Below are 26383 nucleotides of genomic sequence, written 5' to 3' on the forward strand. Positions count from 1 at the left end.
CCCTGACTGGGAATCGAACCCACGACCTTTCGGTTTACAGGATGACACTCCCATTACTTGAGCCACACTGGCCAGGGCCAGGGATCAGTATTTTTTTAAAGACTTCCAGGTGATTCCAGTATGCAGCAAAGTTTAGGGACCACTGATGGAGAACAAAGATGAACATGAAATGTTAAGCTCTTGCCAAAGATTCACTCTTTGACCAAATTCAGAGTCAGGCTCCTCAAAGCCCTCCTGTGGACCTGGCCTCACCGTCGTCTCATAAAGACTTGAACAAACACTAACATGGTTTCTAACAGCTCAAGGCCATACTCCTAGATGCCCCCTTAAAGTATCTGCCTGCAAAAACTTAAGGATGCCAAAAGAATTGACTATTTTCTCTATCCATTCCCTGAAGATGGGCCCCTGTGTCCAAGCCTCTGCGAGAAGGTAGGAGCCTCACTTCAACAAGCACCACGGAGCAAACCCAGATGGGTTTCACATGGACTGACCCCCTCTTCCCTCCTCTTGCTTTTTGCAATTTTTCACTTCCCTGACTCTACTGAGTCCCCACTGGCCCTTTCCTACTCCTTCTTTCTCCCTTTAAAATGCCCAGTGACCTTTATACAAATCAAATTCAAGTTCAGTTTATGCTAGACTCATTCCCTATTGCAATAGTAATTATTACTGAATAAAATTACTGATTAAAATCTGTTCTTACCACTTTAGTGTCCAGCTTTGTTTACCTTTGACAGTATAATTAATCCATTTCAGAGCCACACCCTATAACAGTGCCATCTGAAATGGGAAGAAAATAATTTTTTTGGCCTATGAACTAACTATGGGCAAGCTGCCAGTGAGCTCAGCTTTTATTTGACTACAGGGTCCAAAAAATGGGAAAATCCCCAGAGAGAGAGAGAGTCAAGATGGCGGCGTAGGTAGACACACTGCGCCTCCTCGCACAACCAGAACTGAGAATCCAACAGCAAGGGGGACCGACACCAAGGAAATAAAAAATAAACATTCATCCAGACTGGTAGGAGGGGCAGAGATGGGCACCAGGGTGGAGAGGATTTGCGTGGCTGTGGCGGGACTGAGACTGGCGGAGTGTGGGACAAATGGCGCAGGCAGTCCGAGCACTAGCAGACCCTGCGGCCCCACATTTGCACAGATAAACCGAGAGGGCCGGACTCAGAGTGGCGGAGAACGGGGCAGGCTGAGCAGGGGGTAGCACCCTGCGACCCCACATTCGAACAGAGATAAACCGGGCGAACTGTGGGGAGCGAAGCAGACCGCGCAATCCAGGGCTCCAGCTCAGGGAAATAAAGCCTCAAACCTCTGATTGAAAACGCCCGTGGGGGTTGGGGCAGCAGCAGGAGAGACTCCCAGCCTCACAGGAGAGGTTGTTGGAGAGACCCACAGGGGCCTAGAGTGTGCACAGGCCCACTTACTCGGGAACCAGCACCAGAGTGGCCCAGTTTGATTGTGGGTATCGGAGTGAAAGATTAAAATCCGGAGGAGAGTGAGGCGGGCGCCATTGCTCCCGCTCGGCCCCTCCCCCACGTACAGCGTCACAGCGCAGAGACCAGCATTACCCCACCCCGGTGAACACCTAAGGCTCCGCCCCTTAAAGTAACAGACGCACCAAGACAAACAAACAAACAAAAAAAATGGCCCAAATACAGAACACTTCAAAGCTCCAGAAAAAATACAACTAAGCGACGAAGAGATAGCCAACCTATCGGATGCACAGTTCAAAGCACTGGTTATCAAGATGCTCACAGAATTGGTTGAATCTGTTCGAAAAACAGATGAAAAAATGAAGCCTATGCTAAGAGAAACAAAGGAAAATGTACAGGGAACCAATAGTGATGCGAAGGAAACTGGGACTCAAATCAATGGTATGGACCAGAAGGAAGAGAGAAACATCCAACCAGAAAAGAATGAAGAAACAAGAACTTGGAAAAATGAGGAGAGGCTTAGGAACCTCCAGGACATCTTGAAACGTTCCAACATCCGAATTATAGGGGTGCCAGAAGGAGAAGAGGAAGAACAAAAAATTGAAAACTTATTTGAACAAATAATGAAGAAGAACTTCCCCGATCTGGCAAAGGAAATAGACTTCCAGGAAGTCCAGGAAGTTCAGAGAGTCCCAAAGAAGCTGGACCCAAGGAGGAACACAACAAGGCACATCATAATTACATTACCCAAGATTAAACTCAAGGACCTACATCCAAGATTACTGTATCCAGCAAAGCTATCATTTAGAATGGAAGGGAAGATAAAGTGCTTCTCAGATAAGGTCAAGTTAAAGAAGCTCATCATCACCAAGCCCTTACTATATGAAATGTTACAGGGAGTTACCTAAGAAACAGAAGATCAAAAATAGGAACAGTAAAAATGACAGCAAACTCACAGTTATTAACAACCACACATAAAACAAAAACGAAAGCAAACTAGGCAAACAACTAGAACATGAGGGTTGTCAATAAGGGAGTGGGAGGGGGAGAGGGGGGTAAAGGTACAGAGAATAAGTAGCATAGATGATAGGTGGAAAATAGACAGGGGGAGGGTAAAAATAGTGTAGGAAATGTAGAAGCCAAAGAACTTATAAGTATGACCCATGGACATGAACTATGGGGGGGGGAATGTGGGAGGGAGGGGGGTGGGCAGGATGGAGTGGAGTGGGGGGGAAATGGGACAACTGTAATAGCATAATCAATAAATATATTAAAAAAAAATCCCCAGAGAGAAAAAAATTTAAATGTACTGAAGGACCAGAGGGGCCTGCTAGACTGAGAGCTTCTGATCAAGCACAACCTTGAACAGTACGGGACATTGGAAGTAGCATGGACTCACTGCAGGCAAGAAGACCTGGATTTGGCCACGTGACCCAGAACCTCCGTTTCCTCATTTATACACTGTAAGCCATAGTGCCTGACTCAAGCTGCCTGCCTTCATACCAAGGCCTTCTCCAAACTCACTTTTTTTTTCAATCCTCACCTGAGGCCATGTTCACTGATTTCTAGAGAGAGGGGAAGAGAGAGAGGGAGAGAGAGAAACATCCATGTAAGAGAGAAACACCAGTTGGCTGCCTCCTGCATGCACCCCAACTGGGGATTGAACCCGCAACCTAGACAGGTGCCCTGACTAGCGATTCAAACCGCGACCTTTCAGTGCACAGGAGGATGCTCCGACCAACTGAGCCACACCGGCCAGGGGCCAAACTCACTTTTTCACAGTCAAATTCAAACCTTCAGTATCCTAAAAAGCAGCATCCGTAAGTACATGCATTTAGGCTCCAGGATATGTTCTGGCTAATCAATCAAGTTTCAGTGATCAATTAAGCCACACAGGATATGCTTTTTTCACAGACAAGCACAATTTATTTTTACATGGCATTTCATATCACAAGCTGAACCACAGAAGCTGCCTTTCCATATATCACCCTGGGCCCTTTTTCTCTGACCAGACGGCTAGGACCTTCTGGGCCATGCTGGCTTAAACGCTCCACTTGCATCCTTTTGTGGGTCATAAACCCCTCTGAGAATCCGATAAAAATTATGGGCTCTCCCCCAAGAAAAATGCACACACACATAAGCACACAGATTCAGCATACAATTTTGAGGGGTTCAGAGACTCCCTGAAACACATCCGTGAGCTCTGGCTGAAACCCCTAGTCTAAACCATTGCCTGCAGAGGGCAGCAGGGCAGCTGGAGCCCACACTGAGAGCTGCATTCGGGAAAGCTGGGGACACTGTAGAACTTGATTAGTTTTTTGAAGGCACTTTTCTTCAGCATCATCATCTCTTCGGGAAACCTAGAGAAGATTTTAACCCTGGAGGAGCCCCCACTCTTCAGAGAGCCATCTGCGGGCAGTGGCTTCTGAGCACTCACAGGCACACTGTTGCAACTGAGGGAACGCACTGCCTTCCTCTTATTCTGCACGGACAGATAACTGAACAGGAAGGACGACAGCTTGTGCTTGGTGACATCCGGGGCCTCTTCTGAAAAGCAGTCATCCGGGGGGTCCAGCAGAGTTTCACGATGGCGGCCATCTTCCCTTCTCCCAGGACCGGCTCCCACACGCTGAGGCTGCTTGATGACCCTTCTGGCCTGGGCCAGGTCATCTTCTGCCCCGCTGACAGCCTGAAGGGACACTCCACTGGTCAGGGCTCGGGTGCCCCTGGTTTGGGGGAAGAGGTCCCTGACCTGAGGGACAGGTTGGGAAGTACAATGCTGACTCAGGACGAGAGTGGCAGCATCTTGAATGAGACTCCAGTCTCTCAGGAGATCGTCCCTGGTGGTAAACTGGGACGTCACAGTGAAGCGGATGATCAACTTGTCCTGGATAGTGGCCGGGATGAGGAAGAGACGGCCAGCTTTAGCTATTTCCTTTAACACACTTTCCGTGAGACAATTAGGGCCCTGTGTGAAGGATAAAGAGAAGTGAAGCCTGTACCATCCCCCCTGTGAGCATCCGCAGAAGCCGAGCATTTATTTATGTTTCCAAGATGCTAAGTGATCACCCAATAACATCATTCACAGCCACGGAAGACGACATTACCTTTAGACGAAAAACCACCAGGCCCAGGTGCCTCTTGGCAGGAATTTCAAAGAGAGGGTCATTTCTGACCAGAGATTCAAAATATTTAGCCATTTCAGTCCCCTGGAATTATAAACACAGAAAGAAGAGATTGATAGTCAGGCAAGGGGCAACCGTGCATAAACTTCCACACCGCTGAGAGGGTTTAAGCAGGACACCTTTGAACCATTGAGATCTGAATGGCTTCTGCCACACTTTCCTCTCTGTTTGGTTTTGATCATATTCCACGCTGGGAAACCTCCAATGGCTCCCTACTTCTCATCACTTCAGATCTACCTGGAGAACTCAGGTCTCAGGGCCCTCTTTCAACACACCCCCAGAACCAGAAGGCAGGTGTTTTGCCGTCGAGGCAATCTGGCCTCACATCCTGACTTCACAGCTTCTTGACCAACCCAGGCGGCAAGTGAGGGCCCACACCAGCCCATGGTCTGTGTCCCCGGCCAGCGGCCTCGTAAGGGTTGCAGGTTGTTGCTACTGAACGTGAAGCCACGATGTGGGCTGTCCACAGCCCTGCCCCCTCCTAAGCCTACCTCCTTCCCTTGCCTCCCAAACCTTCCCCCCACGTGTCCTTGCACCCCCTTTTCCCGACATTCCGCAAAGAATGTATTTGCCAGGTCATCTCCACGGGCACTGTGGAAAGGCGCTGCGCCTGTTCATGGGTCGAGTTTCTGCGTGGGGCGAGGAAAACGTTCTGGAAATGGATGGCAGTTAGTGGTGGTTGCACACGTTGTTAGTTCGCTTAATGCCACGTAATTGTAGACTTAAAATTGGTTAAAATTATCAATCTTGTTAGGCATATGTTACCACAATAAAAACATTGAAGCTTTGGATCATATTCATCTTTCACTGACATTTAGTCATTTTTTTATATTTTCACATGTTATTTTTACCTAGGAATGTTAACTAAACAAGAACAGGATTTTCCTTCTCTTTCACATCTTAAAATTTCTCCAAGCATCCAAAAGGATCTCAATAAAATATTTGCTAAGTAATCGCTATCACCTGGTTCTCATACCTGCTACTCTATTTCAAAAGAAGGCAAGGGGCTTAGCTAATAATCATGTCTTTGCTTACGATGAAGCAAGTTGCTCCAAACCTCATCTAGAACCTCTCTCTCCACGGCATGGTCCCTTTAAAAGGCTCCAACCACTGCCCCAAGAACTTTTCATTTTCAAGTCCTGAGGCTCTCTCAGGGAAAGCCACCTGCTAAATATTTTCTAGCTGTTTTGTCATGTTCTGCTCAGTGTTCCTCTGGCTAACAAAGAGGTGGCCACCCTGAATAATCAACTCCTAGGAGCCCGCAAACAGTCCCAGCCACCTGAGTCACACAACACAGATTCCCTGGGCAGGTCTGCAAAGCAGAAGCCCACCTTCCTCGGCACTAGGACACAAAGCAAGCCCAGGCTCAGCCCACAGTTTGCACATGAACTAATAGTACATACATGTCTGACGTGCGCTTGAAGATTCTTCACCCCGAAGGACCGAATCACGAACCAGAGCTTAATAGAGCGAAACCGCCGGCTCAGGGGGATCTGCCAGTGCTAAGACAGAGGAACACGGCGCCAGGGTTAGAGTCAAGGGCATCCGCTCCCTCACACGCACCTGGGCTTTATCGCCCGTGGCCTGCCCAGCCCTTCAGGCCTGGTCCGTGTCACCAGAACTCCAAAGGACTCGCTAAGGAGCAGCCAAGGCCAGTCACCCAAAGGCTGCCTTGTCACGGGACAAAATCACTGGTGAAGGTGACCCATAAGCCTTTGTCCAAGAGCAGGACAAGTGGAAATCAAGTCCATGAGCCTGAACAAAAGAGACGACACTTTAAGCACAGCTTAAAACATTTCTTCCCAGGCTGAAATTCAAGGTAAGGGCAATATATATATATATATTTTTTTCCCCCCAGAAGTACCTAAGTTCATTGAATAGCAGAAAATAAAGTTCTATTTCTAGTCCCCTCTACCTTGCCGCCCAACTGTAAAGTATAGCGGTGGAGAGCTCAGAGGCAAGAGCCCCGACGTGGGATTCTCCTGCAGCTCTGCCACGCCCGGCTGTGACCTTGGGCAGGGCCACCTTCCTGGCTCCTTGTGAGGTGGAACAGGAACAGCACCCCCCAGGGAAGGGGTTCAAGGAGCACAGATGCAAAGAGCTTCACAGGAAGTTGTCAGTGTTGGCTATTTACACAATTGAGATGGGAGCTACAGATCCCAGTAGTGTTTCCACCAGCACTGAGACCATCCTTCTTTAATCTCACTTTCTCGTCCTGACTTTTTCCTGTGGCCTTGGGAGGCGTCACTCCCGCTTTCAGATTTCCAACGGGCATCTGCATTCCAGCCTCTGTTAAACTAAAGTCAGCCTTTCTTCCCGGTGACTAAATTCAACAGAGCTTAACGTTCAAGGTTATAGGCCCAACAGATCTGAAAAATGTCTAAGTAACTAACATTAAACCAATTTCTCAGATCTGAAAACAGAGCAAAGGGTGTGGAAAACCTTTTCGGTTATTCTGACAAGTGATGTGATTTCTAATGACCTCTTCCTCAAACGTCAGGAAGCTTCTACCATAATTTCTGTTGACTAAAAATAAACACTTATTCCACTGAATATTTATCTACTCATCCGCAGGATCGCCAGATTCTCAGAAACACGCTCACGTTCATCCTGACCCAGGACGCTACCCTTTGGTGATAGACAGTGTTCCTCCCACGTCAAGTCCGAAGCCTTCGATTTCCTAGCAAAACTGGTGCTGAGCACCCCCTTGGAAACTTGGTCACCAGCAGAGGGCATCCAAACCCAGGCTGTAAATTAGCTACTTTATTTCACCAGCGAATTAAAGGAGAGGCAGAGATTATTTTTATTTTGATTTCATCACACTCTGTCCGTGTCCCCAGTTATTTCTCTCGTCCCTATTCCAAAGCCAACCCATGCTGACCCAGCTGGTTGATTCTAGCTGATATTTTCTTCCGGAACAGTAAAGTTGGGCTTACAAAGGGGGACGTGGCTCCTCTGTAACTCAGGGCATTCCCAAACCGCCTCTGTGCACTTCCAATGCCTTGCGGGTCCCCTTTGCCAAGGGCGAGGCAATGCCTCACCCACTGTGGGGGAAGGAGAGGGCGCACCCCTGATGTCAGGGAACATAGCCCTGATTTCAGGTGGCTCCAGGGCCCCAGGGAAAAAGCCCCTAAGTCTTTTTAGGAACTTCTATTTAAAGCTGCAGCCACCTGTGCAGCTTGGGGCACAAGTCAGAGCAATAGTGAAGACCCCCCACCCAGAGTCACAGCAAATAGCAGCTGTAGTTTTCTAGGGGTTTCTTTGTAGACTTGAAAATTAAATCCACTGGATTGCAGGTGAGCGTGAAAAAAAGCATAAAGCAGCACTTTCTGGGTATAGAACTATAAACAGTAAGGTTCCAGACTTGTAGACACAGAGGATAGACTGACGGTTCTCAGAGGGGAGAGGGCTGGGGGAGGGGGGATGGAAATGGTGAAGGGACTGACTAGTACAAATTGGTAGTTACAGAATAGCCATGGGGACATAAGGTGCAGTGTAGGAAATGTAATCAGTAGTATTGTGATGGCTGTATATGGGGCCAGGTGGGTACTGGAAATATGGGGGTGATCACTTTGTAAAGCGTATGGTGGTCTAACCCCTATGCTGTACACCTAAAACTAGTACAAAATAATATTGATGTAAATGGATAAGGAAATCAAGGTCCACTAAGCTCCCCAAAGACCCACTGCCACCTCCCCTTGGCCATGACATGCAACTTATTTGTTTACATCTCTGCCTGCCCACAATTACAGGAGGGCTCCTCTTCAAACTGACCGGTAACCCCAAAGAACCTGTTTCCCCAATGGACAGTAAAGGCTGAGAGTGTGAGCAGGTTTGAGAGACTGCGGCGAAGGCAGTGGAAACCCCGGGAATGTGCAGAGGCATCCGGAAACTCAGGCGGGACGCCCATCTCGCCGCCCTACGTGGGAGCCTCCACAGTGTCTCTCTGGGATCAAAACCACAAAAGTGATTTAAACAAGGAGCCCCCTTCCCAACTCAAGGAAATTCCCCACCCTACCCCGCTGCTGAGTAGCAAGCAGAAAAGATTATCCAGGACAGAGGAATAAGAGTCCGTTGTTGGTTAGGAGACATTTCTGGGAATTAAAAAATGCCACAAATATTCAGGAAACATGCAGACTGCCTATATAAGGTTGGTCTCATTTTGGGGTTTTTTTAAGTGTTCCAGGTTTCATGCTGGGCACAGATTGAAATCAAAGGCATACAGTAGCAATATTATGGGATGGGCTCACAATGTGCCACTTTCTGACCAGAGCTGACATGCAGGAGACCCTTGGGGGTCACACGCAGCCAGCTTCCATTTCAGAGGCCACCAGGCTGCTCGTTCCTGGCCACTCACCATGAAGTCGGTGGCTGCGCCCGAATTGGCATGCCTGAGGTAGATGGGGTTCACGCTGAAGGTCTGCTGCAACTTGTACTTGTCCTTGACCCTGTGGGTTTCCAAACGGGCATTAGAGGCTGCGGCCCCTCCAGAGGAGGCAAGGCTTTCCTGAGGGTTGGGGGCTTGGCTGCCACACTCACCAGAACGCAGTGCAGTCAAAGTGCACCATCATCCACTTGGAAGGATTAAAGGTGAAGGAATCGGCGTACTCGACACCCTTCAGAAAGCCCCGGAACTCGGGGCACAGGAAGGCAGTGCCCGCGTAGGCAGCGTCGATGTGGAGCCACAGCCCTTCACTGGCACCTGAAGAGGCAAATGTCACCCAGCTGGGAGGTGGGACTGGGGCTGGGGGTGGGAGTGGGGATTGTCACCAGCCCCCTAAACCGTGTCTCTTGCCTGGCCCAGCTGGCTGGGAGGCTACAAGAGAAGAGCAGGCGAAGAGGGGCCTGCTTTGGCTCCTTGGGACATCAAGGCAGGTGGAGACGGGAGGGAGTGGCCGTGTGAGGAGCTGAGGAGCAGGGGCGGAATGAGGCCCCATCACCTCCTAAAGGGAAAGCCTGTGGAGCCCCTCCCTGGCCTTTGTCCCTCTCCTGCTGGAGGTCAACACTCTCTCGGCCTCATCCTAGAGCTTTCTGACATACACACCCACTTGCCACCGGCCCAGAGAGCACTGTTAATGCATCCAATACACACGTTAGGGAGGGTATGTCCCTCTTTCCTAGCTGGTTTCTTGCTCAGAGATTTTAAACGATCACATTTGGGGTTTTTTCGGCCTTGACCTCCTCCCATGGTTTCCCCTACCCTACACTTTTCATGTCCTCAGCCTGGACTAGAAAATGTTTCACTATGCCTCATTCTCCCTGAGCTTATGGATGCAGACTTCGACATACAAGTGAGAGGGCGAGAAACCTGAAGCTCCCCTGCTGCTGCCTCCGCGGACAGGAAGCCAGGGAGAGCAACTCTGACCCTGGGTCACACCCCTGGGGAAAGCAGCGGCCTGGCTGCCTGGGAGAAGATATTTGTGACCTATGGAGGCACGAGGTAACTCCACAGAGATGGTTTCAGGTTCTTGCTCTAAGGAACTTTCCAGAATTCATTACTTGTCTTCCCAACTACATAGGGCAGACTTACATATGGGGCCCAGCTCTGACAGGCAGTCAAATGCACAGACGCCAGTGGTCCCCAGGGTTGCACAGACCTGGAGGAAAATAGAGGAAGTTAATGTGAGAAGGTGGGCTCTTGTGACACATTTGACCTGGAAGAAAACTGAATAGCAGATATCATCTGCCCCCCACATCCTAGCAAAACAGTGGGCGTCTCGCACTGTATTTTACCAGGACCCACGGTAAGAAGTGCATTGTATGTGGTTACCTGCTACATATATATGTGTGTGTTTGAAATAAAAGTTCCACCAAGGAATACATTCTCTGGCTACAGGAATGCACTCTGAGATTTTCTATTCGGTTTCTTTTTTCTTTTTAATTCTGCTCATGACCCCCCAAATTTATTTCCTCACACACCAATGAATAGCAACTCATAAACTGTAAACAGTGTAATATTCGAAGGCCTTCCTGCCTTTCCTTGCAGCATGTACTCACCTGCATTCTGAATTCCTCTCACCTCCAGGTTCTATCATCCTAAGCTCAGAACACATTCTGACTTACAAAGACAGGCACCAAGCCCCGCTCCTTGTCCTCCTCGATGGCTTTCTGAAGGGCTTCGCCTCGGAGTGAGAAGTTGTCATCCACAGGCAGAAACTTCATCTTCACCAGAGAAATCAACCCAGCCTTCTCCACGGAGGAGTGAGCCTGGCAGGACCATGGAAAGCGGTGAGCAGAGCCATCCTGGGATGAGCACGCCCCAGAAACTGCTGAAGCCAGACCAAGGGAGTCAAATTAACATCTGACACTTGTCTGCCCCTACGGTTCCTGGAGACAATCTCACGAGCCTGGGCTTCCCTTAACCCCAGCATTCTCAGGTCGAGAGGAAAATGACCCCAGGGCTAAGACTCCAGAAGTCAAGCAATGACCTGAAGGTATGGCCTGTGGTGGGCGACTCACCTGGTCAGAGGCATAGGCAATGAGCCGAGCGTTCAGGGAGGACTCGTCTGCCCCAGGTTCAGACACTTTCATTTCCAGGATTTTGTTCTTTCTTGCCGCCAGCAAGGCGATCAAAGTGGACTCGCTGACTGTGCTCTGCAGTGGAAGAAAGATTTCCAGTGGCAGCCTCTCCCAGTGTTGTCTTGCCAAACTCCCCCAGGCTCTTCATAGGTGTGTGTGTGTGTGTAATAGCTATTTCTTAAAAAGCTCACCGCTTCTGCCTGAGCTCACAAGCCTATTACACATTGGCCATTCACAGCACCTTAAGCAACCCTGGGACGCCTCTTTCTCACTTTCCTGGGACGTAACGAAAGCAAAGTTTTACCTAAAACCAACATCTCTATTAGAGAGGCCACAGTGACCAAAAAGAGAATGGTTAGCCCCTGCTAGACACAACTTTGCTTATAGATAGGTTTGTTCCCCATGGAAAATGTGCTTAAAAGAAAGCACTCTCAATTTTTTAGGCATGGGAATGGAGTTGGTTCTGTGGAGATACCCCAAAGAGAGGGTCTTGGTCAACGAGACAGACTGATGACTTTGGCCTCGGTTTTGCTACCACTGGCTCTTGTGCTGTGATCTAATATTTTCCCTCTGGAAGACATTCTTCCATTTATAAAATGGAGCACATCCCTTTGACTGTCTGTGGGAATCCTGGGGGCCACCTTAGCAGCCTCATGGAATTGGTATGGTTTCTCATCATTCATCCGCTCAGTCGTCAATGTCTTTGCTTCTTGAAATCTGCGGGAGACCTGCAGCGGAGAGCTCCCTGATGAATGCCCGGCAGACAGGGCCACGGGAGTGGTACGGACCATCGCCCACTAGATGGTCAGTGGCTGGAAATTACTCCACAACAAGGAAGCCAGCCGAGTCCTAATAATAATACCACCTTATATCTGTATAGCAATTTATAATTTACAAAACACTTTCTCTCACACCATTTGCTCCTCATAAAACCTCTGAGAGTCTAGTGATTCTTGTCTACAGATGGGATAATGATGCTGAGGGAGAGGTTAAGGCCTAAACAAAGTTCGCTTGGCTGTCACTCACCAGCTGTGTGATCTGGGGCAAGTTTTTAACCTCTCTTAGCTTCTGTGCTCTTATCTCCAAAATTGGGAATGATGATATTTACCTACAGGGTTCCTGAGATGAGTAGATGAAACGCAAGATCACGTACAGCAGACATTTAGCGTATTATCCCAGATATAACATCTAACGTTTTAACTACTTGCTAAGAACCCAGGACGTCCATGACATACAATAATTTGTCTTTCTTATGAGGTTCACAGAAAGGCTGAAGTGAGAGAGGAAGTCACTTAGCCAAGAAATGGACCCACTGAACGTTCCAGCTCTCATCCAGGGCAGCGTGGAGATTTTTATTTAATAGAAGAATTCATTTAATCCTCATATCCACTCTGTGAGTGTGAGGTGTGAGGGAACTATTACCCTATTTATAGATGACAAAACCCCAAAAGTTACACATTATGGTAGAACTCAATTTGGGATTCTCAAAGTTCTCAGAACCAAGCCCTCATGGATGTCAAGGGTTTATAGATGCACGGGCACCTGGCAGTGCGCATGGTCTATGGCGGGCCCCCAGAAAGCTCCACTCTGCTGTATTATTCCTCACGGAGGGAGGGAGGGGGAGAGAGATTTGAAGAACCACCATTGTAGGATAAGATATGTGCTGTTAGTTTCTCCTGCCGCCAAGGATCTCCTGGAACTTGGAAGGGACGGGAAGAAGTCTCTACTTGCTTCTATTCTCCATGTACCATACAGTGTAAAATGGAACAAGGGAGAGGAGTTGCCAGGCTATAAACTAAGAAACCCGAATCCATTAATACCGGAAATGTGATGGTACACTGACTTTTTCATCTTTTTCAAGGAAAAGAGAAAGAAAGAGTGGAGACGGTGGCAGCAGCAGTGTAAACGAAGTAGAAGTGGAGATGGAAGTGGCGGCTGTGGTGGGGGTGGTGGCCATGGCGGAGGCGGTAGCTATGCCGGTGATGGTGTTGCTGGATGGTGGTGTCAACCATGACGGTGAGGATGGTAATGGTGATGGTGGTGGCAGGGGTGGGGGTGGGGGTGGGGGTGTGAGTGACATCTGGAGACTCCTTGGGGGAACAGGAGAATTCCCCAGGCAAGGGTTTGGCTTATCTGTCACTACTTATCCCCCAGGCTAGGAGGAGCTTTGACAAGGGAGCACCTGCAAGACGCCTCCCCCGTGGCTGCTGGGGTGGTGGTGCAGGAAGTGCTCCGGGAGCCCCAGCATTTTGGCCAGCCAGTCCAGGACGTTCATCTCCAGCTCCGTGCACGCGGGGCTGGAAGCCTGAAAGAGGGAAAGCAAGCTCATCCGGGCAGCCCCAGGTCTCCAAGATGCCCCCATCAGTCCCAGAAGTACATCTGTCTCTGCTCTAGTGACCCCGTGCCCGTGACGGTATCAGTGGGAACCTGACCTATTTTATCCCTGGAGAAGGGGATTAGTGTCACGCCCTTTGCCCCACCCCCACTACCACCCAGTCCTCTGACAAACCAAAAAAGGGGAAAGAATGTGGGGCTTCGGATTCAGGTCACCCTTGATGAGGTGGGTTCTTCTGTGACTCCACGTTCTAGAAATGATTGCTTTCCTTTGGCTCCCCAAGTCCCTTAAATACCCAGCTGAGATGTATTCTGAAAGCCAGGGGACAGTTTTAGGACTAAGGAAGCAAGCAGTCCTTCCTGGAAAGGATAGCAACTCTCTTCCCCCACACCACCTCCTCCCACGTACACACATCTTATAACAGTTCAGCCTTAAAATATAAAGCTGTTTTAGGAGGCTCTGGCATACTTTAAAGTTGATTGGTGCTTAAGGGGTTATTAAGGGAAGTCTTAGGGCATATCCCTAATCCCTCGAAGACAAGAGCACAAAGGAAGTTGTACCCACAGGCACCAAAGTGCTCAGTTAGGGTCACGAATTGTGGCAAAACCACATCTCAGTCCAGATCTCATCTCTGTCTCTTCGAGGTGGGCCATCGTGGGGAGATAAGTTACGTCAGCCCGAATTTCTTCACTTACACAATGGGGCCGATACCACAATGGTTAAAGGATAAGATAAGATAATTTGTGTAAAGCTCAAGTTTAAAGAATGTAGCCATTGTTAATGTTTACCTTGGAACCCTGTTCAGAGACCAGGACAAAGTAAGTGTGCCTCAGGATGTCACGTCCTGCTGTGTTTCCCACTGCCACTGGTTATAGCTACAGCCACTGCTACTCACCCAGGTGAATCCCAAGCAGTTGATGGCATCAGCCAGCATGTCTCCCAGCAGTGACGGCCAAGAGGTGAGAGCTGGGTAGTAGGCGTGCATGTGGGGGCTCTGCCAGTGTACCACCTGCAGGCAGAGCATGTACACAGGTGACACCAGGAGGCATGCGTGGGAGGCTTTTTTCTCCAGAGACCCTCCCTGGCCAGGGAAGCACCAGGTCTAGAGATGGGCTGACATTTTTAAGGCAGCCCAAGAAATGCCATAACTCCATAAAAATAAGACATACTCAGTGTTCTTGCGCCCACGTTGCTCATATCCTAAGCTACTTCTTCAGTGGCGTATTTGCACGTATGCAAAGACCAGAGGGAGTATGTGGAATGAACATTGCTATAGTAATTAGAGCCGGGGATTCTGGGTAATGTTCACATTAGTCTCTAATTCTTATGTCACATGCCACCCCTGCCCGCTAATAAAAAGAAGGGGAGACTATTGGAGACAGTAGGTTGCTTGTGTCGTCTATTTTTTGCAAAAAGCATTCTTTGCCTTATGGATCTCTGAGCTCTCTGGGCATGTGGCTCCCGCAGTAGGTCAGTGTGAAGGGATTCAAAGCTGTCCTTAGCTTCTCAGGGGGGGTGAAGAGAGGAGAAATCAGGGGACCCCTGCCTCCAGGCTAACCCCGAGGCCACAATCAGATTAAACTGGATGTAAAGAAGAGGCAGGTGGACAGGGAGGGCCCCCTATACCAGGCCTCTGAAGCATCTTCACTGGCTCATCGGCCTCATTGATGACCTAATCTGGCTTCATCTCACTTCTCTGCACACACACCCGGTCCATTTCTGCATTCAGCAATGCTGTGTCCCCAACTGGAAGGCACTTCCTATACAGACATGACCCTCCAAAACCTGATGACTCTTCAAAAGCTACTACATTTCCGTACCTCCACAGAGCCTTTCCCAGCTGGCCAGGCCTTTTGATCCCTCCCCTGGGAGCAGAGAACCCTTTCGTTCTAGGGGCTTCATCCTACCAAGAACTCATTAGATAACATCTTAGCGTAGCATAGAGTTATTTAGGGCACACAAATTCCTCTCACCCCTCAAGAGCAAGGACGGTGTCCTGGACAGCGTGTAAGGTAGAAGCAGCCTAAGATTTAAACTCAAGGACACAGGATCCAGCCCCATCTCTGCGCGTAACCAGCTGTGTGACCTTGTCTATTCACTGTGAAGCTGATGGACTTAAGCTCCAAGGTCCCATGTTTGTATGGGTCTCTCTTGAGATCCATCCTTCACTTTATTTTCTTAAAAAAGATCTTAAAATTCATACAGAATTCAGACCTCATAAAAGCAAGATCTTCCCCTGCACTTCTCTCAACCTCAGTTTCTCATCAGAAACTAAACCCTGTCTCCTGGGGTTGCTGTATAAATTGGCCCGGGAGGAAATTTGTAAAACGTAAAGCATAAGATTAACAGTAATTGCATGGTGATAGACTCGTCACATATCCTGACTTGACTCTTAGATAATCAGACCACTTCCTCCAAGTTTCACCCGGCAAAAGGCATCATAGGTACTAACAATCTCTTCCACTCTCCATGATTTATCTAATTTAATTCTCACAGCACCCCAATGAGGTAGGTTCTGCCATTATCACCCGTTTTACAGATGAGAGTTGGGGCTGTCAGAGAGAGGCAGTGTTCCTGGGGTCACACGCCCGCCCCCCATGGGGCTGGATGAGAGCACCCACATACCCAGCGCAGTCCAACCCCGAGCCCAAACTCCTGAGTGGGATGGCACCCTGCCTTCTCCCCCGCTGCTGCTAGTCCCCTCATCTAGAGCAGATGAGGGTTTTCTGACCAGGACTGGAATTAAAGCAAAAGGATGCTTTTTCTTCTCTTTATGTCTGCGAGGTGGCACGGAGGGGCCAATTAACCCAGCTGTCAGCGAGGTGCTGCCCCAGTGAGAAAGCCAAGGGCCAACTGCTTCCAGCCCAACGCAGAGAGGCTGGTGCAGCCTGGGCGATGAGATGAGAGATTGGGCCTCATTATCGATGTGCTTAGTGACATTATTTTGGAAACCCAGAGAAGGGCTTCCGTCTCCTGATTCTATCAAAGGGCAATTGTATGTTCTTGTAAGATAAACACAATAAGCTAAGCCAGAGGAACCCTTATCAAGATAGACAGACCTCTCAGTCCAGAAATCAGCCTCTTGGACCACACTCCCAGCAACTGCTAGAATTTCTTTCAATCAAATGAATCAGCTCATTTCTGCCTCTTCTGACGGTTGCTTTCATGTCACTACCAAATTACAGTTGGCCCCTCAGCAGATTACATTTTACAGAATGAAATCCATGAGATAATCTTATCGGGGCGTTAGCCTCCTTGGTAAAGCTCTAATGACATGCAAATTTTCAAAAGATGCTTATAAAATAGGTTGAACGACTTTACTTGGCACAAACTTGCTATCACTTTGAGTCTGAATAATTTCTCACTCCTGCCTCCAGCTGCATTTCTATCATGTCTAAGTTCAAAGCTCTTTAGGGATAATGGAAGCAGATCTCAAGTCGGCCTCAGGAAGAGCCGCTGGATGTGCTGTTCAGAACACTGGTGCCCCAAGCAGGGGGTGTGGGGGCACAGCCTGCATGTTGGGACACAGCTGCGGGAGCGGCACCTGGGTGTGCGGGTTCAGTCTCAGGCACTCAGTCGCTCGCTAGCAGAGATACCAGCATAGGAGGGAGACTGGTCTTGGCTAAAACCTTGGATTTGCCAGGCACAAACTCTCTGACTTTGGGAAGACAATGAACTTCCCTCAGCCTCAGTTTACTCCCATGTAAAACAGGGATCGTAGGGTCTCCATAGGACAGAAGCAGCTGTCCTGTAATGCGTCTGGCACAGTGCCTGGCACAGGGCCTGGAGCTCAGTGAAAGGCAGCCCTTCCGTGGGAAGAAGACTTGTGTGCTTTTAGCATGGATGCCTTGACACAGCTCCTCACTCCTGGTGGCAGGGACAGTGTCACAGCCTGTGGCCATGGGCCTCAGCTCCAGCCCTGTGCACCACCCAGCTTCTGTCTGTTCACTGGCCCCTGACTAACTCCAGGTTGTGCCCCCTGTCACTGGGAGTGTGGCTGATTCTGGGAAAGCCCCTTCTTACCCCTGAGAAGCAGATCAATCACAAGATCTCTGCTTGATAAGGAAGGATGTGGTTCCCACCTCACAGAGGGGAAAGGATTCACTCAGCTTCCCAGGTGCCCGATCTGACCATCAGGGTGCCCTTGGGGAGCTGTGCTCTCAGCTGTCTTTCTCTCTGGCACGTCTCAGAATTCTGCAGGAGAGCCCCTGCTTCTGCCAACCGGTGCCTCCAGGGCCATCTCCAGCGTCCTCTCTCCATCCCGCTCTCCACAGCTGTCCTTTCTCTTCAGACTCAACTTTTACTTCTAGCCTCATCCCATTCAATTTCCACACTTCTGTCCAACTAGGGCCTGGGGTGCATCCTTATTCTCTCTTGCTCCCCACCCAACACTACAGCTCACTTGGCATTAGAAACCTAATTTCAGTCAAAGTCCTGGTCCTCCACAGGCCCAGAAGTTGGGCTTGGATGGTGGCCCAGTGGCTGAAGGGTCATCCCAGAGGGCCTTTCTTCATGCCTACCACCCACGCCATGCCCCGAAACCCAGAACCGTTTCTTGTGGTGACTTCCTCTCACCCCAGGCATGATGATTCGCTCAATGTCCCCAAAGATGCTGTCCCAGCTTTCAGGTTCCTCAGGCGCACTCTCGGGCAGCTGGGCCCGCAGGTAGCCGGGCCGCACGTCTGGAGTCACCCGCCGCTCCCGCACAGTGCTCAGGTACTGGCAGATGTAATCCACCATCTCTTTCCCTACAAGGGAGGCAGAGAAACCAGACTCATGTCCCCTGGCCAGGCCTGGGTGTGTGTGCCTGTCCCCCTCGAGTCTGGGTTGAGAAACTTGCTGAAGGAGGAGGCGGGGTCATGGGTGGGTGGGGGTCCGAGCCCCAGCAAGGGCCGTGTCTTCAGAATAAGAGAAAAAAAATCAACGAGGGAATGAATGAATGATGGAGGGAATGTGGAGTGAACAAATGAACAAGAGAGAAAATCTCCAAAGCATAAAACATTTATTTTTCCTCCCCTTCCCTTATCCATAACAGTCGTGGTCATCTCTCCCACTTTTCTTCTCAAAAACAGAACATCTGTTAATTCCTTACCTTATAGGTTCAATAGAAACCCTGTGGCTTTTCCTATCCAAAAATTGTTACTTCTACACACTGGCAGACGCACTCACCCCCACACTGCATTCTTTGTTAGTACAGGTGGCAATTTCCCATGGCAGGTTCTGATTAAAGTCGAAAAATCTATTTGTTCACCATTCCCATTGGACCAGAGATTCCTCATGTTTTTAGACCCATAAATTTCTTTAAGAATAGGCTGACATACACACAAAATTTTGTGTATCACTTATGAGGTTCATGAAATCCCTAAAGCACAACCATTGGCCCCAACTAAGAACCCCGCACTAGCCCAAAACCTCGTCTTACTCACTTAATCTCCCCCTGTGCCTCCACCAACACCCAGTGTTTAGAACATTTCCTAGATCGTTAAAAAATTTTTATCAAATGAATGAACAAATGAATAAGGAAGAAGGGTAGCCAGATCAAACCCTCTGAAGCCGCTGCCAATCATTTATTCTCTCTTCCCTTTCATTCCTCCAGGAGAGACTATCAGTCTTCTGTGCCTCTGTCAGAGTCTCTCTCTCTCTCTCTCTCCCCCCAACTCTTTCCCCGCCTCCCCATCTGTGTCTGTGTGTTCATCTCTCTGTCTCTCTCAATATCTATAACTCCTCCTTGGTACTCCTTAGCCTCCTTTCCCCACGCAAAAATAAAATAAGGAAGAGGAGAGGAGAGGAGAGGAAAGGAAAGGGGAGGAGAGGGAAGCTGACTCGCTCCTCTGCACCACCTCATGCAACATTCTGAGGAGCAGGACCTGCCTCAGACGAAGTTGTGAATGAAACAAAAAGATTTCACGCCCTTCTCTCATTTTTCTCTCCTTCAATCTTCCCACGGCCCGATGCTTCTCGTGTCTGAGCAGGACCCCCAGGGGTCTGAGAGCCCTGGGCCTAGCCCTCCACTTCTAAGGGACGGTATGAAATGTATTTGTGCTCCACTCACAGGATAAATGTCCACAGGAACTGCTCTGAGCTAGAAGTGCCTTCAGAGCAACAAAAGAAGCTGATGCACACTGAAGTCTCAAGGCTGATAGCCTCCTCGTGAGTTATGCTGGGTGGAGGAGGTAGAGAAACTCGGATTTTAGCACAGGGCAGCACCTTACAGCAAAGGGATACCAGGAATACAGCCCGACAGTGGGCTGAGGATATAAAAACTAGAGGGAGAGAAACTATAAGCCACCGCCTACTTCCCTTCTTAGGAGAACCCTGCCTGAACACATTTGGTTTTGCTCAGCACACAGGCCTTGATACATAGTAGGTGCTCAGTAAATAGTTATGGGATGTTTGACTAAAAAAAAAGAATGTTACTGATAAGTTCACACATAGGAAAATGAATGTTAAGAAAGAAGATTTTGCAGTGACTACAGAATACTTAAGAAGTTTTTTCTACTTTAGTATATAAATAATTAACCCCACTTTTGCCATTTGATCAGTAATTCAAACCTCTATTTTGTGAGAAAGTAGAGAGGAAAAGCATGACGTGGTAGAGAAGACATGCGGGAGTGGGTATATGAGAGGGAGAATGAGAGAGAGGTGGAGACAAGTGTTAAACTCTGATCCCACATTCCTTTCTCAGGAAAAAAATAAGGTACCAACTTTCAGAAGGCAATTCTAACTCCCAAATGACACCCCAAAATCTAAGGACCCATAGCCAACAGCAGTTCCTGCGGCTGGCGGCGGGGAAGAGGGCAGGATGCCCCTCGCTCACCTCTCTGTCTGTACTCCTCGGGCTCCATCATCTCCCTCAGTCTCTGGCTCCTTTTCACAGACACGTAGGAGGTCGAAGAGGCACTGCTGGGCGGCCAGAAGGGGGCCTGTATTTAAAGGGTTCTCTCTTTTTTCAACCTGAGCCCCGCCCTTCAGAAGCCCTTCCTCTGGGCTGAATCAATCCACCCCTTCTTCCCCCAGCCCTTGTGAGGAACAGTGACCACAACTTTAGTCAAGAAATGAAGGATGAAACAGTGCACTTAGCAACCCGAGCCTGCAGGCAGCGTCCAGGTAAATAAGGTGAAGAGCGCTCAGTTCTTCCTGCCCCTGGATTCAGACAAGCCCCAGCCTCAGACAAAGCTCACAGCTCTGTAGCCCAGAACGAAGGCAAGGATGTGCAGAATAAGTAGCACAATTTATTAGTAGTATCCCTGCTGCTGCTTCCCTATCAGCAGCGGGGAGGAAGGAGCAGGCACTTAGAGCCGAGCTCACTCGCTGCGCAGGAACAGGCAGATGTTAGCATCTCACACAATGAATTTGTATTACTACGGAGTGCTTACTGCCAAGAGATGAGAAAACACAAAGAAGCAAGGAGAATAACAATCACCAAACGTAATCGCTTTTAGCACCTAAGGGGGTGTGTGTGTTAGTATATGTATGAATGCACATGCAGAAACACAAATGTTCATAAAGGGCATTAGTCATAGCAGCCGAAAAGTGGAAAGAACCCAAATGTCCATCAACGGATAAACGGATAAATAAAATGTGATATACCCACACAACAGAATGTTATTCCACAATAAGAGGGAAGTACTCACACATAGTGTGGATGAACCTTGAAAACATGCTAAATGAAAAGAACCAGTCACAAAGGACCATGTGTTATATGACTCCATTTATCTGAAATGTTTGGAAGTCAAATCTATAGGGACAGAAAGTAGACTGCTCATTGCCAGGGGCTGGAGGGTGGGGAATCAGAGGTTGACAGCTAAGGGAACAGGGTTTTGAGGGGGTTTTGTAGGGAGTTTCTGGAAATGTTTTAAAATTGATTATTGTGATGGTTGCACAGCTCTGTGAGTACCCTAAAAAGACTGCATTGTACACTTTACATTAGGGGATTTTATAATATGGAATTATATCCCAATAAAGCTTTAATTTACAAAGGAAGGAAGGGAGGGAGGGAGGGAGGGAAGGAGTTGGGGAGGGGGAAAAAGAAAAGGAGAAAGGGAAAGGGGAAGGAAAAGAAAGTGAATGAGAAAAAGAAAAAGGGAAAAGAAAAGGAAAAAAAAATGCCCTAGGAACATTAGACCTTTTTTAGACAAATGGCCTGGTGGATGTGGACCCCAGTAACCCTGCCAATAGGATAAATCTTTCATAAAAGCAGGGGTGGGAAAAATAATATTGACAGTGATAATAGCTGGCATTTATCGAGCCCATTAAAAATACTAACCACTGTTATCTGGCATACAAAAAAAATTCTTACAAAAAATCAAGAAGACATTTAAATAAATAATCCATAAAATTCAAAATTATAATTCATGTCATCAATCAGTAGTCAGACTGGGATTGATTACATCAGTGATTTTCATTCACTGTGCTGCGAGAATTTTTTAAACATGCAATAGCTGACTATTCAGTCAGGGGCACCGACCTCTTTCCCCTTCGGTTGTCAGACACAAAGATGGCCACAGCCCATATCACAGCAGCCTGGTGTGCACGCCCCGTCCTGAACCATAAGCATACAGGTCAGATAACACAGGTGCATCTTATTGGTCATGCTGCAGAATAAAGTTGTCCAATTGGTTCATTCTTTTTTAAAATATTTTATTTATTTTTAGAAAAAGGGGAAGGGAGGGAGAAAGAGAGGGAGAGAGACATCAATGTGTGGTTGCCTCTCATACACCCACAACTGGGGACTTGGCCTGCCACCCAGGCATGTGCCCTGGACTGGGAATCTCTGGTTCTCAGACCCTTTGGTTCTCAGGCCGGCACTCAATCCACTGAGACACACCAGCCAGGGCTGATTGGTCAATTCTTAGTACCAGAAATCCTTATATTCAAGTATAGGCACCTGATTTCTTTAAATCACTTTGGAACAAAAAAGGTAGGTAATTACCATTATTTTTTTGTAAATCAATCAAAATTATAGCTATACCTATTTTTTGTCAGATTGGCAGAACACATATTTTGGCGTGCCACAGAATTTTAGTAATCAGCATCTGTGTGCCATGAGATGAAAAATGTTGCAAATCACTGTATTACATAGTACTATGTATTTATATATGTCAGAAATGTATTATAGGCCAACCGTACACATGAGATATAAGCTATTCAAAGGAAAAACCAAGTAAGCAATTAATAAAGTGTAGTGGACAAAATCATAGAGACAGGTCAAAATATTTTTAGGAAGCAAATGGTAGTTTTCTGGGACTTACAGAATATATATAAAAATAAAGAGCCCCAGAAACTGCATCATGAAGTGAAATGTTTTTGAAGGAGCTCAGACTATCAAATGATCGAAAACTGTGAGTATCTGTGCATCTATACATTTGGAAAATACTGTCAGTAAGCCACAAAAGTACTGATACCAAAATTTTGACTTGGAACCAGGAGTATATTTCCAGTGATGCTACTGCGTTTGCTATCACAGGTTACACAGAGTAATCTGAGAATGAATCAGAGAGCTTACGTCAAACTGAATCCATGTACATTGAGATGTTCTCATAACAAAGAGAAAGCGAACAGCAAACATCTTTCACAACTACAGCAGACTAGTTATCTATAATGAAATCCAGGTACAGTAAATATTACTTAGCAAACCAACAGATATATTAATTAGTTCATTCCTAAGTCGACCTGACATGATGGAAGGAGTTATTTGCTCGACAGGAACTAGGTGAATAGAAAAGGTGGGTTTTTTTTTCCTGTTTGTTATATAAGGCTGTGTGCTGATGGCTTGGGAACCCATCCATATGGAAATAAAGGTTCCAACAATCAGATTGTTTTTACCTGAAAAGGTTTTTCCTCTTCATGTATTTTGAGTCAGTTCTCAACATCTTCCAGATATCAAAGCACAAAGAAATTATAGATTTTATTGGGAAGAAACTTTGTATAGAATAATGCAGAAAAAAACAGTCATATCAGCATAAGGCATCCGTGAAGACATCTATCAACTCATCAACTCCTGTTCTGGGCAAGGGTTTCTTCTAATTTTCGATAAATGATGTCATGAATAATCATGTTGAAGAAATGCAGACTGGAATACATTTTCATTAACAATGTTTTGGAAAAATATATCTGTACACAGATCTTTTTGTTACAAACAAGCGTAGTCCAAATTACATGGGATTTTACATTTATTCCCTTATCTCTTTAACTTTGTTCTTTTGAACGTCACAGAAGAAAGCTCCCCAACTCCCAACACTCCACTGCCATAAAAAAAATAGAGCAGTCCAGCGGCACAGTAAAAGCATAGAATAACTAATTTGACGTTCACACCGTAAGAAAATAATTTCTAAAAGCCAATGAAGAGGGAAAGAATGCAGCAGGCGGAAAACTTGGAAAGAGCAGTGACCCCTTCCACCGAGAACGTGCTTTTTTCCGAGGAACTGCAGTTGTGTGGATGCGGATAGACTTTTTACACAGGGACGAGTTCTTCCAGCATTTTTAACTGCACATTCCGAGACAGTCGGGCGCATCGGTCCTTTCAGCAGAACCTGCCTTAGGCACTTAACCTTTTGTGGCTCAGGCACCAACAAGACAAAAAAAAAAAAAAAAAAAAAATGGCCCAAATGAAAGAACAGATCAAAGCTCCAGAAAAAATACAACTAAGCGATGAAGAGATAGCCAACCTATCAGATGCACAGTTCAAAGCACTGGTAATCGGGATGCTCACAGAATTGGCTGAATTTGGTCGCAAATTAGATGAAAAAAATGAAGGCTCTGCTGAGTGAAATGAAGGAAAATGTACAGGGAACCAACAGTGACAGGAAGGAAACTGGGACTCAAATCAACGGTGTGGACCAGAAGGAAGAAAGAAACATCCAACCAGAAAAGAATGAAGAAACAAGAATTCAAATAAATGAGAGGAGGCTTAGGAACCTCCAGGACATCTTTAAACATTCCAACATCCTAATCATAGGGGTACTAGAAGGAGAACAGGAAGAGCAACAAATTGAAAACTTATTTGAACAAATAATGAAGGAGAACTTTCCCAATATGGCAAAGGAAATAGACTTCCAGGAAGTCCAGGAAGCTCAGAGACTACCAAAGAAGTCAGACCCAAGGAGGAACACACCAAGGCACATCATAATTACATTACCCAAGATTAAACAGAAGGAGAGAATCTTAAAAGCCACGAGAGAAAAGGAGACAGTTACCTACAAAGGAGTTCCCATCGGACTGTCAGCTGCTTTCTCAAAAGAGACTTTGCAGGCAAGAAGGGGCTGGAAAGAAGTATTCAAAGTCATGAAAGGCAAGGACCTACATCCAAGATTAGTCTGTCCAGCAAAGCTATCATTTAGAATGGAAGGGCAGATAAAGTGCTTCCCAGATAAGGTCAAGTTCAAGGAGTTCATCATTACCAAGCCCTTATTATATGAAATGTTGAAGGTATTTATCTAAGAAAAAGAAGATTAAAAATATGAACAGTAAAAATGACAGCAAACTCACAGTTATTAACAACCACACCTAAAACAAAAACAAAACTAAACTAAGCAAACAACTAGAACAGGAAAGAATCCTGTTTCTCCACAGAAATGGAGATCACATGGAGGGTTATCAGCAGGGGAGTGGGAAGGGGAGAGAGGGGGGAAAGATACAGAGAATAAGTAGCATAAATGGTAGGTAGAAAATAGACAGGAAGAGGTTAAGAATAGTATAGGAAATGTAGAAGCCAAAGAACTTATCTATATGACCCATGGACATGAACTAAAGGGGGGGAATGTGGGTGGGAGGGGGTGTGCAGGGCAGAGGGGAATAGAGGGGGGAAAATGGGACAACTAATATCATGATCAATAAAATATATTATTTAAAAAAAAAGCCAGTGAAGAAAAGGGCATCACAAGCCCTTTGGAGAAGCACAGTCCCTGCAGATACCATTCATCAGATGAGGCTCTCCCAGACTCAATTTAGAATTGGGAATCCTGAGTTCCAGAGACTACACATTAGCGAAGTGTTAAATCTGAATCAAGAAATCAGGCAATCAAGACATGTAATGAGCTCAGCATCTAAGACAGTACAAAACCAGTACTATTCTAGATGTATAGAAAAGAAACTAGCCCTGGCTGGTGTGGCTCCGTGGATTGGGTGCTGGCCTGCAAACCGAGGGGTCACCTGTTCGGTTCCCAGTCGGGACACATGCCTGGGCTGTAGGCCTAGTGCCCTCTTGGGCATGTGGGAGAGGGAACTGATCGATGTACCTGCCACACATGATGGTTCTCTCCCTTCCTCTCTCTCTAAAAATAAATAAAACATTTAAAAAAACTAATTCATTACAAGAAATGAATTCATTAGGCCCTAACACTCAGGGCGTTAGGGCTGGATTTCCTCGCTGACCCTCATGTGAGAAAGCCTGCTCTGGAAGGTGTCGTTCACACATAAAAGGAAATAATTAACCATCGGTGTGGCAAATCCATCACTACACAACGGAAAGATATTAAGTGTGGATTTCTGAAAACTTTTATATTTTATTCTCTGAGGTCTTTTGCTCAGAACACTATAGAGAATGCTTAGAATGTTAAGCTTTTCCAGCCCAACTGAAAACAGAAGCTTAAAAAACAAAAACAGAAAAAGGCAACCCATTGCTTTCTTTATAAATCATGATGTCATAGGACAGTGAATCAGGTAAATAATGGAGGATTTACACGAGCCCAAAATAACAATCAGATCACAAAACAGTGAATATTCCTCTGGTACTATCATGGACTTACTCCTTTTAAGTATCAGTTATTTTCTGCCATCTATGCCACATTACGGATAAAAATTCTTTCTCTAGCATTTTCTCTAACAGAATGGGAAACTAGAAATCAAAGGCATTACGTGAGCTTTCAGAAGAAACTTGTTTCCAACACTGTCTCAAGGCTCTTCAG

At 47.1% G+C, this 26383-nt stretch overlaps 1 protein-coding gene across 1 annotated transcript; it reads right to left on the reverse strand.

Annotated features, from left to right (window-relative positions):
* Positions 1–3345: 3345 nt before the first annotated feature.
* On the reverse strand, positions 3346–20371 carry HDC (histidine decarboxylase). The gene is made up of 12 exons (XM_024567990.3): positions 20296–20371; positions 18054–18226; positions 14374–14487; positions 13326–13448; positions 11084–11218; positions 10688–10831; positions 10155–10221; positions 9164–9326; positions 8982–9072; positions 6028–6126; positions 4547–4648; positions 3346–4407 (listed from the first exon to the last, which is right to left on the reverse strand). The coding sequence occupies exons 1-12, from the start codon at positions 20324–20326 to the stop codon at positions 3661–3663; spliced, it is 1989 nt and encodes a 662-aa protein (XP_024423758.2). The 5' UTR covers positions 20327–20371; the 3' UTR covers positions 3346–3660.
* Between the last annotated feature and the right edge of the window lie 6012 nt (positions 20372–26383).

The sequence above is a fragment of the Desmodus rotundus genome, chromosome 7 (assembly GCF_022682495.2).
Source record: "Desmodus rotundus isolate HL8 chromosome 7, HLdesRot8A.1, whole genome shotgun sequence".
NCBI classification, from domain to species: Eukaryota; Metazoa; Chordata; class Mammalia; order Chiroptera; family Phyllostomidae; genus Desmodus; species Desmodus rotundus.